Here is a 15,696-nt window from a genome sequence, read left to right on the forward strand (position 1 = left end):
TCGCTGGCATAAGCCAGGCTTCTTCCCCCCTTGCAGCATCCATTTTTCTAGACGCTAGGAAACGTGGACATGCTCCCTCAAAACACAAACGCAAAGTTAAAGCCGTGGTCACAGTTCATAAGACCTTGCAGCAGCATGTGATATGAAAGAAAAAGAAAAAATAAAGACCGTGCCCCCATTTTTAAGAGGTCTTTGTTTGAGCGATGATCAGCAAACAATGATTGAAAGGCAAGTTGCAATGTGGTCAGATTCATGCATGCTTTGTTTATAGGGAGTGTGCAACAGAACATTGGCGCCGCCCTTGTGGGTACTTCCCACACTACGTGGTGGGCAGCCAAACAGACAGCCCTGAGGCTGCTACGGAGAGATGGTGACTTCATGATGTCGCATATGAACCTTTGCGTTGTGAACTGTTTATATTTTTATGCTAATTGCCCACCAGAAATTAAGTTTTTTTGTTTTTCAACTTTTAACACAGCCATGCCTTCAGGACCAGCGAAAGCAATGGATATGCTGTGTGTGCCACGTGAAGTGGTTGTTGTTGTTGATGATGATGATGATGATTTAGGGTTTTATGGCGCAAGGCCGACGAGGGCAAAGAGCGCCATGACAATGGTGGGATGCTATGAGGCATATTAAAATGGAATCTGAAAAATCCACTACATTAAAATTAAACTGGAAGTTGGTGTATAGGGCCATAATTAAAAGTAAGAAATATTGGTATGCAAGTTGTTAAAAACCCCACAATACCGCCATTGTTTTGTGGCGGAACATGAGGACAAGTGAGATCATGGAGAGTATGTTATATACTTTAAGAAGTCAACATCGGCAAGGTAATTAAAGACTCTTCTGTAAGAAAACATGGGACTATCTGTAAAAATAATGAAGGGTGCAAGGGTATGCAATGAGTGTATATTTCATGAAAGTGACGTTTTCTTTCTATGTTGCACATCTCGCATTCAATAAGGATATGAAGAACTGAGAGCTGCCCCCCACACAAATGACAGTGTGGCTTGTTTGCGTCTGTTAAGAGGTATGAGTGTGTGATGTGTGTGTGGCCAATTCTCAATCTGCATAAGGCTACCTCCACAAATCTGTCATGTTTTTCAGCAGGGGGCTTTCCTATTTTGGGTTTAACGACATGTAGTTTATTCTCTGCTTCTCTGTCCCATTGTTGCTGCCAGTGGTCCCGCAGCTTCCTTTTTACAAAAGGTTTCAGATCTTGATATGGGACCTTGTTTATGTCTATGCTGCTTCGAAGGGCGGCAGCTGCAGCACTACGGTCAGCAGCTTCATTTCCAGGAATGCCACAGTGGCCAGGAACCCAGCAGACTGTGACAAAGAGTTTCAGGCCATAAGCAGAGTGGAGAGCTCTTAAAACACAATTAAAAGTAGGGTTTCTACTGACCTTCCGAGATGAAAGATTTCAGACGACACTGAGAGAGTCTGTGTATATAACTGACTTCTTAACTTTGCTTCGAAGAATGTGGTTCAAAGCCAGTAGTATACCGTGCGCCTCTGCAGTCAATATACTTGTGTTCATGTTCATTGTTTTGGATATATTAAGTAGGGGGCCATTTGCAGCACAGGATACGGTTGTGGTAGTTTTTGAAGCATCTGTGTAAAATTCAGCTGCCTTGTATTTGTCCCGGAGGAACAGAAAATGCTGAGTGATGACAAAGTTTGGTACATTTTTCTTTTGAATTTCTCTAAAGGACATGTCACAGTGAATTGGGAAAGTGTCCCACGGAGCGACCAAATCATAAACTGAGGTACAGATGACATCAGTGAGAGGAACTTGGAACTCGCTGACGAGGTGTGAAACTGCCAGCGGGAAAGGTGGAGCTATGGATGGTCGGTTTTCAAAGAGATGATCAGTTGTGTTATTTTTCATTATGGTATTCAGAGGGTGTTCCTTCAAAGAAGTCATCTTTGCGGCATACATCAGAGCAGTGTAGGCGCGCTGGTACCCTAGAGACCACTGGTTTGATTCGACATGAAGGGATGGAATAGGACTTGTTCGATATGCTCCTGTGGCCAAGCGAAGCCCCAAGTTGTATACTGGGTCCAACATTTGGAGTGCTGTTTTGGTTGCAGACTGGTATACAATGCAGGCATAGTCTATTCTTGACCTAACAACACTATTAAGAAGTGCTAGCAGACATTTTGTATCCGTACCCCAGGACTGATGAGATAGTACCTTTAAAATGTTCATTGTTTTCAGGCATTTTACTTTTAGTAATTTAATGTGTGGTATGAATGTGAACTTGTGGTCGAGCAAAATACCTAGAAACCTGTGTTCCTTTTTCACTGGTATGGGCTGATCTCCTAATGTGATGCAAGGAAGAGGTTGTACACCGCGTATCCTAGAAAAGACAACAACAGCACTTTTATCAGCGTTAAACTTAAAACCATTTCTTTCAGCCCATGTAACCAACCTGTTGACAATTGGATTTGACGTTCACACACTGACAGATTACAGGATTTAAAGCTAACTTGGATATCGTCAACGTAGGCAGAGTATGAAACAGTCCGAGGCAGCACAGTTTTAAGAGAACTCATTTTAACAATGAACAGTGCACAGCTCAGCACTCCACCCTGGGCTACGCCATTTTCTTGAACAAATGTTCTAGACAGGGCAGTCCCCACACGGACACGAAATGTGCGATCAGACAAATAGTCTTGAATAACATTGAGTATATTGCCACTAAGGCCAAACGACTGCAAGTCCAATAGAATGCCATATCGTCACGTTCTATCGTAGGCTTTCTCCATATCAAAGAATACAGAGAAGCAGTGCTGTTTATGGACGAAAGCGTCTTTAACATACGATTCAAACGCAACCAGATTATCTGTAGTTGATCTCCCAGACCTAAACCCTGCCTGATTTTTGTCTAGAACACCATGAAACTCCAGAAAGTAAAAAAGTCGCCGGTTTATCATTTTTTCCAGGAGCTTACACAAACAGCTGGTCAGGGCAATAGGCCTGTAACTAGCAGCAAAGGATGGTTCTTTCCCCTCTTTTAGAAGAGGTACAATGATTGCCTCTTTCCATGCTTTTGGAAAGTGGCCTTTCTGCCATATTTTGTTAAAGAGAGAGAGTATTGTGTAAAGTGTGTCAATGTGTAAGTGCGTGATCATCTCATAGCTGATTCTGTCAGCTCCAGGGGCTGACTTACCACATGTGGACAATGCAGTAATTAGTTCGGGCATCGTAAATGGTGCATTGTATCCTTCATTTGAGCGTTGGTCCACAAGAAGGGGCTGGCGCTCAGCTGCTTTCTTGTGCTGCAAAAATGTTTGTGTGTAATGAGAGGAACTGAATACGTGTTCAAAATGTTTGCCGAGAGCATCTGCTTGGTCTTTTATTGTGTTACCCGCACTATTTACAAAGGGAGTAGGGTTGGTCTTGTAGCCTTTTAGTTTCTTTATCCTAGTCCATACTTTGCGAGAGTCTGTGGAAGAGTTTATAGACGATATAAACCTTGTCCAACTTTTTGCTAAGCGCCGTGCCCGCTTTCCTTTGGCTTTTGCCCGTTTAAACTTAAGCAGGTTGTCTGCCGTAGGATAGCGGCCTAAGAGTGCCCATGCTTTATTCTGTTCGGAACGTGCACGCTTGCACTCCTCATTCCACCATGGTCTAGGTCTGGGGAGGGTTTTAGGAGTGGTCTCTGGAATGCTCTTTTGAGCACAGTCAAGAATATGGGCCGTAATAAGTGAGCTTGCTGCTTCAACATCTAAATGACTTATTAGCGAAGGAGTTAGTCTGGAAAGTTCTTTGAATGTTTTCCAGTCAGCTGCATGTTGTTTAAAAGTTCGAGGCGAATCGGTGTCTTGGGAGTTATTGCTTATAGCTAGTAGTTTCACGGGGAAATGGTCGCTGCCATAGGGGTTGTTAATTACTTTCCACTCACAGGTGGGCAGTAAAATTGCGGAGCCAATTGCCAGGTTTATTGCAGAATGTGTTGTGGGCCGTGTTGTAGTATGTTGGATGTTTCTTATTAAAGATGCAACTGCCGGATGATGTGATGAACTTCTCAATTAGCCACCCTCGCGCATCAGCTCGCGCAGATCCCCAGAGAGGGTTGTGGGCATTAAAATCCCCAATAATTAAGTAGGGTTCAGGTAGCTCATTGGTGAGGTTTTCGAATTCGACGCTGGATAGACGATAGTCCGGTGGAATGTAAAGAGAACACACTGTAATTAGTCTATCAAAAATTATGGCTCTAACGGCAACTGCTTCAAGTGAAGTTTGTAGCCGCAGGTGTTGATAAGCAACAGATTTTTGTACTATTATTGCCACACCACCAGACGGATGGTAGTAGTTCAGTCTGTCTTTACAAAATATAGTGTATTGTGTTAAAAAGTTTGTCTGAGATGGGCGTAGGTGTGTTTCTTGGAGGCACAGTATGTTTGGTTTGTGATTTGAGAGTATATCATATATATCGTCAAGGTTGTTCAACAGCCCCCTACAATTCCACTGGATAACACTTTCAGCAGCCATAAATACAAAGAGAAGAGAGATACAGATCATGAGATGTTCTTTTTCCATTAAAAGGGTCATTAGTAAGGGAGTTTTGTTTTTGGGGCCCTTTGAGTAGTTTACCTAGGTCGCAGAGTGAGTTCCCGGTGTAGTGATCTTGGACGACTTCGGTTTGTTTGATTTACCCCGACCAGCGGAACTGCGGCGCTCCTGTTGTGTTTCAGAAGCAGGTGTGCTTGGAGAGACATCCATGGCCTCATCCAAGGTTTCTGAAGGAGAAGTGTCAGTGGAGACACTGTTTGTGCTAGAGGCCGCAGCCACAGCACTGGACATTGCTGCAACAGCAGTGACCGCAGGAGCAGCCTTCTGCTGTTTTGCAGATGCCCGGGACGGAGCCAGATCATCACTCATCTGGACTGAGCTCGTGCTTGAGGCCTTAGGCACAGCACCAGAGCTCGTGCTGGAGGCCTTAGGCGCAGCACAGGTGGTCGCGCTGGAAGCCTTAGGCAAGACTAGAGGAGGGTGTAGCAGCAGAAGCCACGGGAGCAACTATCTGCTGCTGAGCGGGGGGCTGTGGCGGGACCAGGTTGCACTGGGTGCCCGCATCCACCAGACGACGCTCCACCCCCTGGCGAGCAGCGTCTGCATAACTTCTGCCTGAAAGCAAAGCATGCTTCAGGCGTGCTTGTGCAAAGGTTAGGTTTTCAGTGACTTTGAGTTGAATTATTTCTTTTTCCTTTTTGAATGCGGGACATGCACGTGAATACGCAGCGTGTGGTTCCCCACAGTTTGGACATTTCACTTGTTCTTTTTTACAGTCATCACTGGTGTGGTCAGCACGTGCACAGTGAGCACAGGTGGGTCGGCCACGACAAGACTGAGTTCCATGGCCATAATTCTGGCACTTGAGACACCTTCGAGGACTAGGTATGTAGGGGCGTACTGGACAGGATATGAAGGCAGCATGGACGGATTCAGGAAGCGCTGGACGGTTGAAGGTCAGAACAACATGCTTAGTTCAAATTTCCTCACCTGCGCGAAGCATTGTGATCCGCCGCACAGCCGCGACGCCCTGGTCCCTCAGTCCTTCAAGCAAATCCTCATCTGTCTCGTGAAGCAGTTCCCTCTCAGAGATCACGCCTTGCGTTGTATTCAGGCTACGATGTGGTGTGACCGTTACTTTGAGTTCAGCCAGGGTGTTCTGTTTCAGTAGGTTCTGACTTTGGTTTTTTCGTTGCACCTCTACCAGCAGATCACCAGAGGCTAGTTTCTTAGCTTGGTAATCCCGGCCGACAACGCTTTCAAGGCACTTTGCAATGAGGAAGACAGATTTTTTAGCAAGTGGTGCATTTTCATCTTCAGAGTGGATAACCAGGTATTTTGTGAAAGTTTCACCTTGGGAGACTGGTTTCAGCTGTGTTACCTCGGTGCGGCCCCTTTTAGAAGGCCGATCAGTTTTTTGGGGGGGATAGAAAAAGCCATATGAGCATGGAATCAATTCGGCGGCAGAGCGGGTCGCCCACCACCGAGCCCAACAAGGGAACGTGACGTTAGAGTACACGCTGACTGTTACCCTGCCGCTATAACCCTATACTTGGTACCAAGGTTGATATCCTTGCACAGGGCTTACCCTTGCCGCCAGGAAAAATGTAGAAATCAGGAAGGAAGGAGATAACAGGACAGGGGTAGGAGAGGAGATAGGAAAGTGAAAGAGTGGAGAGAAAGAGAGGAAAAGGCGACTGGCTGATTCCCCCCGGGCGAGTCAGACCGGGTGTACCGTCTGCGAGAAGCGGGGGCCGAAGTGGAGTGTTGCCGCTGCTGGGGGGCCGTAAAGGTCCAAAACAACCCCAACTTTGGCTCAGCCACCAGGTTCCCCTTTTCCCCGGACACGGCAAAGCCACGCACAGCCGGGACGTGGGTGGGTCCAACCCACATGTGCTCGGGTCCGTGGTGTTGCAAGACACCAAGTGCCTACGGCAGTAGGCACCCCTGCGGAGCTCGGGACCGTGGTAGCGCTACTCACCAAAACACCTTGAGTACACAAGGTGCCCGGTGCCCCCAGCGGGGGAAGTGGTTGTTGATATTTTTGTCCAAGTATGCCCACATGCAATAGACAATTTTAATTCTTTTTTACATGGTGCCGATGGAACCGGATGGCAGCCGTCGAAGTGGGCATGAATATGCAGCGCCCACTTCCTTGCGGGTAAATGATCAATGGATTGAACATTGCCGTTGTATGCGCCTACGATTTTCGCACCAGCCTACCGTGAAAGGCCTATTACGAAAGATCAGCCTGTCTCCTCAATTACTTCTTATCGGCTAATTATTTTTGTGGCTGGGAATTTCATAAGCCATTCCAAGCCGATCAAATAAGCGTGAATTTGATTGGCGACTGCAAGCATCAATGTTGTCTCCTTTAGTGCCTCTTCTGCGAAGACTTTTCTTTTTTCTGAGTTATCGCAATTTTCTATCACCCCCTGCAAGTCACCGTATTTATTGATTAGCTGTGTAAAGTGCCGTTCACTAGCGACACTGTACGCCAACCGAGTCACCGGTGCCAATGATTTGGGTTAAAGAAAAATGAGCGTCTGAGTAGAGCACTCGTCAGCTGTTTCACACTTAGCGATCACAATTGGTTTCTTTCTTGTGCAGTGCACTGAATGAAGAGCAAGAACAACCATATTGCACACAGACAACAAACCAAGACTGTTCTTATTTACATTTTAATTTATCAATGCGGTGTGTAAATAGCATGGAAGAAAAAAAGGTTGAGAGAAGGGGCAGGGGGAGATACAGTGCTCAGACACTCTCACGGGGTGTTCCGACATCGAAACACCACCCCTAGCTATAACGGGTGGCGCCACCACTCGGCGCTCCCTTTGTTAGTGGAATGAGCCGGTGCCTCTCATTGTTTTTGGTGTGTTTGCTTCGGTGCTTTGAACGTTTTGGTGGTTTTACGAGTGGATATGTGCGGAGAAACGAAGTCTAGATAGTTGTGTTGGGTTCTTAGATGCAATAACGGCTACGTAAGCTTGTCGGACGCTAAAGTTGGGTATGGGCTACAATGACATGAGCCATTTTTGCAGCGATCTACGCTTGGCTCCACCCGTTCTGAGTGCGCATAAAACTACTATTATTAATTAGCATTCATTTCTTCTTAAATGCACTAACGGCTACATCAACTTGTTTGCCGCTTCTCAGTTTGGGAATGGGCTACATCAGCATGAGCACTTTTTGCAGCGCTCTGCGTCTGGCTCTGCACGATCTGAGTAAGAATATAACTATTAATATTAATACTCATTTCTACCACTTTGAATTATCTTCACTGGTTGCAATGGCTACGGTTTCCACGCCAGCCTTAACACTGGGATACCTCGATACATATGCTTTGAAGAGAAAGGCACTTACGTACGAGATCGATTACCGTGTGGCCGTGGAAACAGTTTACACTTCCTTTCTGTAACCGTGAGCTTTATGCCTTCGGTTTTGGTGAGCGACACTGCGACAGCATGGGAGACTGAGCCGAAGCAGAAGTCCCAATTTTTTTTCATTTCATGAAGAGCCAAAGTTATTCAACCACCCACCAGCCAAAGCTACAAACTATCACCCCTCCCCTTCCCTTCCCATTTTACCAAACCTGCATGGAATAAAGGCTGGTACCAATAGTTAAAAAAATGTGGCAGTGTTAACATCAGCCTGTGTTTTTTAACTCTTTGAGGGTGACGGCCGTACATGTATGGCATTGCTTGCATCTTTAAAAAGCGCACCTTTTTCGCCAACTTCTCTTGCTTGGCATGTGCTGCCACACTTTGGAAATACGTCAAATTTTTTTCTTGCGCCGATGGCTCTTCTTTTTATTTTTTTATGATTTACTTCAGCGGCACACCGGCTATCGCTTGCGAATCCACTAACGAGGGGGCGCGCTGGGTATCGCCCACCGGGTACCCGGGCCCCGGGCGCCTCTTGCTTCTTGCGCCTGCCACAGACCAAAGTCACCTGCGAAACTGATGAGGCTCTTTTCTCGTTTTTTTTGTATTTTATGAGCGGTGCGCCGTCTATTGCTCCCGCATCTGGCCGCGCGCGCCCACGCACGCCAGCCTGCGCCAGCGAGCGCGCAGCGGCTGGTTTCGGTATCGTCCTCCGGGTGCTTGCCGCTTTTTGTGCCCGCGAAACTGATCTCTAGATCTGATTTTGATCCACTCAAAAGGTGCCGGCTTGTTACTCTCTGGTTTTTATTTAGAATTTTTCTTGTGTAAAGCCATAATAAACCACATGTAACTGCAAGGTGGCTCGGTATGCTTTGCGGATGAGACCATCTACTTTCCTCATTTCGCTGTCGTTGAGGGGAAGATAGGAAAGAACATATGTGAGTCGGCTGATAACAAACGCTTGTACGAGTCTCAAGCGGTCTTGCTCTTTCAGGCCGTGCCCTCAGGCAATGATCCTAAGGAGCAGACCAATTATTTGGGTAACATGCGCTGAGAACTTTTTGATTAACTCCATATTGCGCCGATTACTCTGTAGCATAAGTCCTAGAATTTTCAGGCTCGTGACCTGCGGTACAGGCTTCCCGTCCACTAAAACATGGATAGAAGCCTCTCGCGAAGGTCCAGATCTTTTTGCTGGCAAAACAAGCATCTCTGATTTGGTGGGAGAGCATTGTAGGCCAACTACTCGGGCTCCTCGCACAATGGCTGTAGCACCAGCTTGAAGGGTTTCTTCTATGTATGCATCACTTCCTCGAGTGACCCATAGGGTTATATCGTCTCCATACACGCTGTATTGAAGACCGGGCACTCGATCCAGAGCACAGGCTGTGTGTGACACTGCTAGATTAAGGGGAGACGTGGGTCTTGAAATGAACTTTTTTATTAATTGGTCTGTGATAATGAAGATCACTGTGCCTATGTGTTTTGTCTTCCTCATTTCAAATATGTAATTAGTTTTCAAGTGGTATAATTATTTTTTGAGTTATAAAGAAAACACTGGAGCCTAATTAAGTAATTTCTTACGGGCCTTTAAGGAACTTTTTATTCAATTTTTTTTAAATAAATGGTATGGATGTGTAGCTTAAGACCTGCCATGCATGCTGAAGCTATTTATATTCCTGTAAAGATAGTTGATTGGATAGAATTAATCTAATTATGCCAAGTACAGTTTTCTGAAAACTTAATGACCTCTAATTATTACTCATAACATTTATTTGAGGCAAAATGAGTCAATTAAAATAGCTTCAGCATGCAGTTCATTTTATCCCGAATTCAACGGTATAACACTTGTAGAAATCCTTTGAAAAGAACTACCTCAAAACCCCTGTAAGGCTAGGCACATATGCAAAAAAAGGGAAACTGAGAAAATCGCAGTTGAAGTTTTACTACAAGTGACAGTTTTATCTATTGAGCATATGAAAAAAAGAAAGGTTCTAGAATGTAGCTCGCGTTTCGCTCAACACGAGCATACCAAGTTTGCTGAAATCTGTTGGTGGGAAAATTATGAAATCCTCTGTCTACAGATGGCACCTGGCAGAAAAACTGAACAAAAGCAAAGCTAGAACGTTGCTTCAATTTTTATGCTGTTGGCATCGCGCCGTCTCTCTTTGGCGACTAGGGCTGAGGTGCTGAGCGTGCACCACAGTTGTAAACGCTATTTTGTTATGTTACTGCTTCATTTGTAGCAATCAAATCGGATTTGCATCGCGTGAAGTGAGTTGCAGCGAAGGGGCTGGTAACGGAATGCCCGCCACTGTTCTGTAACGTGCATGCGCTTGGCTAGGTGGGATAACCACGTTTTCGGTTTAATCTACTCGTATATCACGTCACCAACGCGCATTGTGCACAGTGCGAACATTTGTAATTCTCAAATCGCTTATCTATATGGTAACCTGCCGACGAGGAAGCGCGCGCCGGAGTGCGGGCCGAACCGCCGCAGCATCGTTGATAACAGAATGAACACACTTCCCTTGCGACGTCGGCATGCGGCATCTTCCACTTTATCATTTCTTTTCTTTCTATTTGCTGCTCATCGAAAGATAGACGCACGTTAGTGCCCCCGCAGGCGTAATCATATCGCTACGCTATCGTCTCGGCAGCCCGCGCGGGCGCTAAGCCTACCTCCGTCTCGGCGCCGTTCTCGCGATAAGTCGTCGTCACAGGAGCAGAAAATCGTATTTCAGGCGCTTTTAATAATGCCTGTTCTTCCTTTCGGTTATCGATAGACATCTTTACTTTATTTTTACGCCATGCGGGGCTTTTGCCGGTCCTCGCATAGACGAATACATGAGCCATTGCCCTGTGATGAGAGTGCCGAGCAGACGACCCACGGCGCCCAGCCAATGAGGTTGCGCCCTGCGGTCACGTGCAGTCAGTAACCAATTAGGCGGCGCGATCCGTCTCTTTTCTACCCCGCTTTTACTCGCAACCAACGGACGAAACGGAGTGGTTCTGGCGGGGAATTGAAAACGAAAAGACGCGCTTTCGAATGAGACCAAGATGGACGCCGTAGCGCATGTAGAACCCGAGGGGCGAGTCGTCGAAAAAATGCTATTTTCGCGTCGAATCTTGGCCGATTTTAGCGGGCGTCAGTGCTATAAATTGATATTATGGCTCAAATACGTACTCCTGGGTCTGGATATTTTGCTAACCGGTAGAAAAATAGCTCTACTTTCCGAAAATGGCGATTTCTAAAAATCGATTTTTTGGCCGAATTTCGGGATTCCAAGACCCGCGTCTCCCCTTAAACAGTAGGGGGGGGGGGATATGACCGACCCCTCCGGTGTGCCGCATGACGGTAGCTGTATTTCAGGAGATTGTAAATCACCCGGTGTCAGCGTGGCTGTTCGGTGTGATAGGAAGGTGCGAACATAGTTGTACCGTATAATGCGGAATATAGGTCGAGATTTTTTTACAGAAAAATTTGCCGAAAAGTCACCCCTCGACCTATATTGCAGTCATTTGGCAGTTGTCATCTGGCGACCGGGCAGCCCATCGAGCCCATCCAAACCCCAAAGGCACCATCGCCACCACCATCAATCGGACGCGACGCCATCTTTGTTTTGTTGCTTCTGTCGCTGTCGGCGTGCGTGCTATTTTCTTCTTGCTCAAAATGAGTTTAGGCACTAGGTGCCAGTTTACAGCAGCGTTTAAAAGAAAAGTTGGGGGTTTTCCCAGGCCAATGACGTGTCCGCCTTGCGCCAGTTCGGTATCGCTAAAAGAAGTGTTGCTAGCAACGTTAGCTGAAGGGGCAGCTCTCGGTATGCAACACTCGGAAGGCCTCGTTTCATGGGCGCTGCTCTGTGCACCTGTGCTGCTGTACAAAGGGGCAAACTTTGTCCGCTAGTGTCGTGCGATGTCTCTACGAATGGATAGCCCAAGATGTTTGCTGACCGCCTGCAGAGACTGGCTGTCGCTCCGGTCTGCACAAGAGTGCCCCATGCTTTGCGCTCGCTTCACGATGACATGGTCTTGCGAGTGTTTAAGAAGTGCTGCACCGAGGACGACCTGCTGTGTCGGCGACAGCGAGCCATAAGCAGTCGTCCGACGATACTTCAGACAGTTTCAAATGAGTTATCTGAGACGAAACAAGTTATAGCCTCAATAAAACAATGGTTGGTACCTAATTATTTTTTTTGCATTTTTCAGCTACAAGGTAAGGGGGTCAACCTATATTCCGCCTCGACCTATATTCCGCATTATACGGTAATAGTATTTCCTCATGCCGGTGCACTTAAGGCACATTCGCACTTGTGACTTGGCACACGTGCGACGAGCCCGCTGCCACTTTTTGTCACTTTGCGATGGCGGAGCTCTCGGACCGAATTCCTTCATCGCACAACAGCATTGAAAATGCAGGGGCCCGCAAGCAACTTCTCGTGCACTTCTGTTCTTTGGTCAGTGGCCTCAGCGTACACATGTACGAATAAACGAACAGCATGGCACTCATCAGTGCAGAGAACGTGTTTGAATTGTAAAAGCAAGTAATCTTTGTATATAGCTAGTAGTGGGATGGTTGGCTAACTTTCAGCCTTTTCATGCCTCTCTTGGCGAACAGTAAACACAGAGGAGTTCCAAGGCGCCAGAACTTGTGCATCTGTGAAAAGAAGCGAACTTCGCAGACAGGGACGTGAGCGTTGTAGCATGAAAGCTAACGTGTATTTCTTCCTGCAATAGGTTGGAGAGTTTGTTATTTGCAGCTCCTACTGCAACCCGCAATGCTTTTGGCACTGTTCCTGGTTAGTAGCGAGTGTTTTAGAGTGAGTTCTACCTATCTTGTCGCACTAATGCAACATATATATGTCTTGGAGTGTAAATGGTGAAAGCACCTAGGAAGTCGTACAGGCCGGATAACAGCTCCACTAAATGCAGTCGCATCATCACTCGTCACAAGTGTGAGCACCGCCTCATCGCGTGACGTGCCCGAGTCGCAAGGAGGATTGTGCTTTTTTAGTGTGCTCCTGCAATAAATACACCTCTCATATTGGCGAGTGGATTTCTTTCGGGAAATCCCAAATCTCTTTCCCCTCTGAACAAAGAATGCATGCCAGCTTTCGACCAGAAAAATGCAGGCAAAATACACGCTGCCTTACACAGCACGCTCACCGCAAAGATTCCCCTTTGCCGTTTGGTGTACAGTCCAAACCACTTGTAACAACTGCCACTACCAGTAACTGTCCTAACTGGGTTGTGCAAAGGCCGTTTGCAAGCCACGTTGCGGCTTCCAATCCCGAAATGCAAAGCCTCCGCATCCCGCCCCCCTGAGCCTCGGCTTTCCTCTCCCCTGAAACCTCGGTGGTTGGTGTTGGGGGGAGAGGAGGGCCCTTCCCTGACGCCCCTCTCGTCCTCCCACTGCCAGGGCCAGGCTGGCAGCGCAAGGGGAGGGGGGCAGCAGGGGGGGGGGGGGAGGTCTTTTAGCAATCTGCACGCACACGACGGCTTCCCTCAGCCACAATCACTCACGCACCGCGCCGGCGATCTCCGACGGACCAACGTGCACCGTCGCGCCCACTTGCCGTAACCGATGAGGGGGAAAATGACCGCTGCAACAAGCATAGGGTTGCTACCTGCCCGGTTTTGGACCGGCCCGACCGGTTTTTAAACAGCAGGCCTGTTGCCGGTCCATACTTGAAACCGGCCGTCATTGGCCGGTTTTTTGGCCCTCGTGCCGTGATTATGTCAGTTTTGGCGTTTTATAAGCGTCAATTAAACAACTAAGACGACAAATATGTGTCGACAAGCTGCGCAAAGACATGCGAGCAGAGAAAATATGCGGGTCAGCGCACTGCCTGAGATGGAGGGGGACCTAAGGGAGGAACAAAACAAAATGCTACCGCTGCGGTCAGCAATTGCGATTACTTTGCAGTGAAGCACATACAAAGCAATAACCAAGCTCTCAATCACTTTCAGTACAAACGTTATGTTGATTTCTCCCTAAGAAAATGCTACAATAAATGGCACTGCATGTGAGAACCATGGTGTCTTTTTTTCAACACAAATTAAACATTCTATATACCTCCCCCCCAACACACACACACCGGACCCAAGAGCCGTTTTTTTTTTTTTTTTTTCAAGGAAAGGTGGCAACCCTAAACAAGCAGATTGTTTTTACCATACGATAACATACGTGCACCCATTATGTGATGACCGGTGCAGTGGGCCGCAGCCAGAGTTGGCTATCCGTGCTGGTGCACTGGGAGGGGGAGAAATACTCACTGCGTGAGAAGATCTCGATGGGGTTTCCTCCCCAGGGCCAGCCCTTGAACTGCCACGCGGGGCCCTGCACGAACACGGCCACCACACGCTCCCTGCGCCAGAGACAACGGTGGGCCCTGCTGATCACCGGCACCCACGGCAACGACCATCCCCAGCTGCTGTTTTTCGTACTCACTCCATTCGTCCGAAGAACAGAAGTGCACTTAAAGCTGGAACAAAACTTGGAGGAAACCGCTGAATCAGAACTGCCACAAGGCAACAAGCATCGCCACAAACCTGCTTGCACCCTCCCAACGTCGTGCTAGACATGGCCGTGCCCAGGTCACCTGCACGAGCAGGTTACCACCTCCACAGAGACGGTTCACTTCTTTTTTTTTTATTGCCTAGTGCTTCATTCACACTTACGTCATTTGAAAAAAAGGTAGGGAGAGAAAGAAATGGAACAAATCTTAGTGCATCAACACCCAGTGCAGGCACCTCGTTAAGTACATTTTTGTTGCCCCTTGACTGCCCAAGATACAAATACAATCGCCTTGTTTCACACACAGTAAAGCTTCGTTACAAGAGACACTTGGCCATAGAAGACATCTGAATGAAAGCAGTTCAGTTGTTTTCCATGTTTGAAATGTTTGAACATTGCATACAAGAGACCTTGGTTACCACAAGAGAGACGTTTCCCAGCTCCCTTGAGTGTATCTTGTAGCGAGGTTTTACTGTATACTTTGTTTTCTTTAGCTGCTCTAACCCACAGGGGTGGAAGCATGCTTCAGCCTTTCGGAGCAGCTCAGGGAGCAGGAATAATGCAGTTTTGGAGCAGCTTTGGAGCGTCAAAGGATGAGTTCGGGAGCAGTGCAAGTCTTTCTTGGGGTGGATTTCTGGAGCCGAACATCATTTATTTGCAACTTTTTATTTCTTGTAAACCCAAAAAAGTTCAAATTGTTCTTACCCACCATTAGATAAATACTGAGCCAACTTAAAAATATATTGTTACGGTACAACAGCGGTTGATTTACAGAAGGAGACGAGAACTACAGTTCACACCACAAGCTGCATGCAGCACTGTGGAGGCTACATTGTGGTCAATAGAGCGCCCACTGAGGGCGCCTAACTCACCGCGAAGGAAAGCGAGAATAGGCACCGGGGCCTTGCGGTTCCACCTGCCGAAAGGGGAGACTGAAAGGTCCTTTCAAAACCCCCTTTACGGCAAGTTAGGTGCCCTCAGTGGGCACTCTACTGACAACAATGTAGCCTCCACAGTGCTGCATGCAGCTTGTGGTGTGAACTATAGTAAGTTGAAGTAGGCGGGCCACTGGACGTTCCGACAGTACAAGCGGGCCCCGACATTTGTCTCCTCGTGTGGTTATCCTGCACCGCTTGAACCATATCCTTTTAAGGGGACTGATTGGCGTAACTGTGGAACAGTCTCTGCTACTGCTTTCCACCAGTTTCCAACCATCCATGCACAGTTCAGTGCGTGACAATATGTTCCCATAAGTAAAATACAACAGC

General features: G+C 47.3%; 1 protein-coding gene across 2 annotated transcripts in view; it reads right to left on the minus strand.

Moving 5' to 3' along the window:
* LOC144175960 (parafibromin-like) overlaps positions 1 to 15,696 on the minus strand; it is a 124,354-nt gene that overhangs the window by 23,848 nt on the left and 84,810 nt on the right. For both annotated transcript variants that reach the window (XM_077705049.1, XM_077705041.1), the window contains one exon: positions 14,188 to 14,279. In XM_077705049.1, coding sequence (XP_077561175.1) covers positions 14,188 to 14,279 — 92 coding nt within the window. The remainder of the gene's footprint in view (positions 1 to 14,187; positions 14,280 to 15,696) is intronic.

The sequence above is a fragment of the Haemaphysalis longicornis genome, unplaced genomic scaffold, assembly GCF_048455015.1.
Source record: "Haemaphysalis longicornis isolate Haplotype H1 unplaced genomic scaffold, Haemaphysalis longicornis Haplotype H1 scaffold_1, whole genome shotgun sequence".
Lineage (NCBI taxonomy): Eukaryota > Metazoa > Arthropoda > Arachnida > Ixodida > Ixodidae > Haemaphysalis > Haemaphysalis longicornis.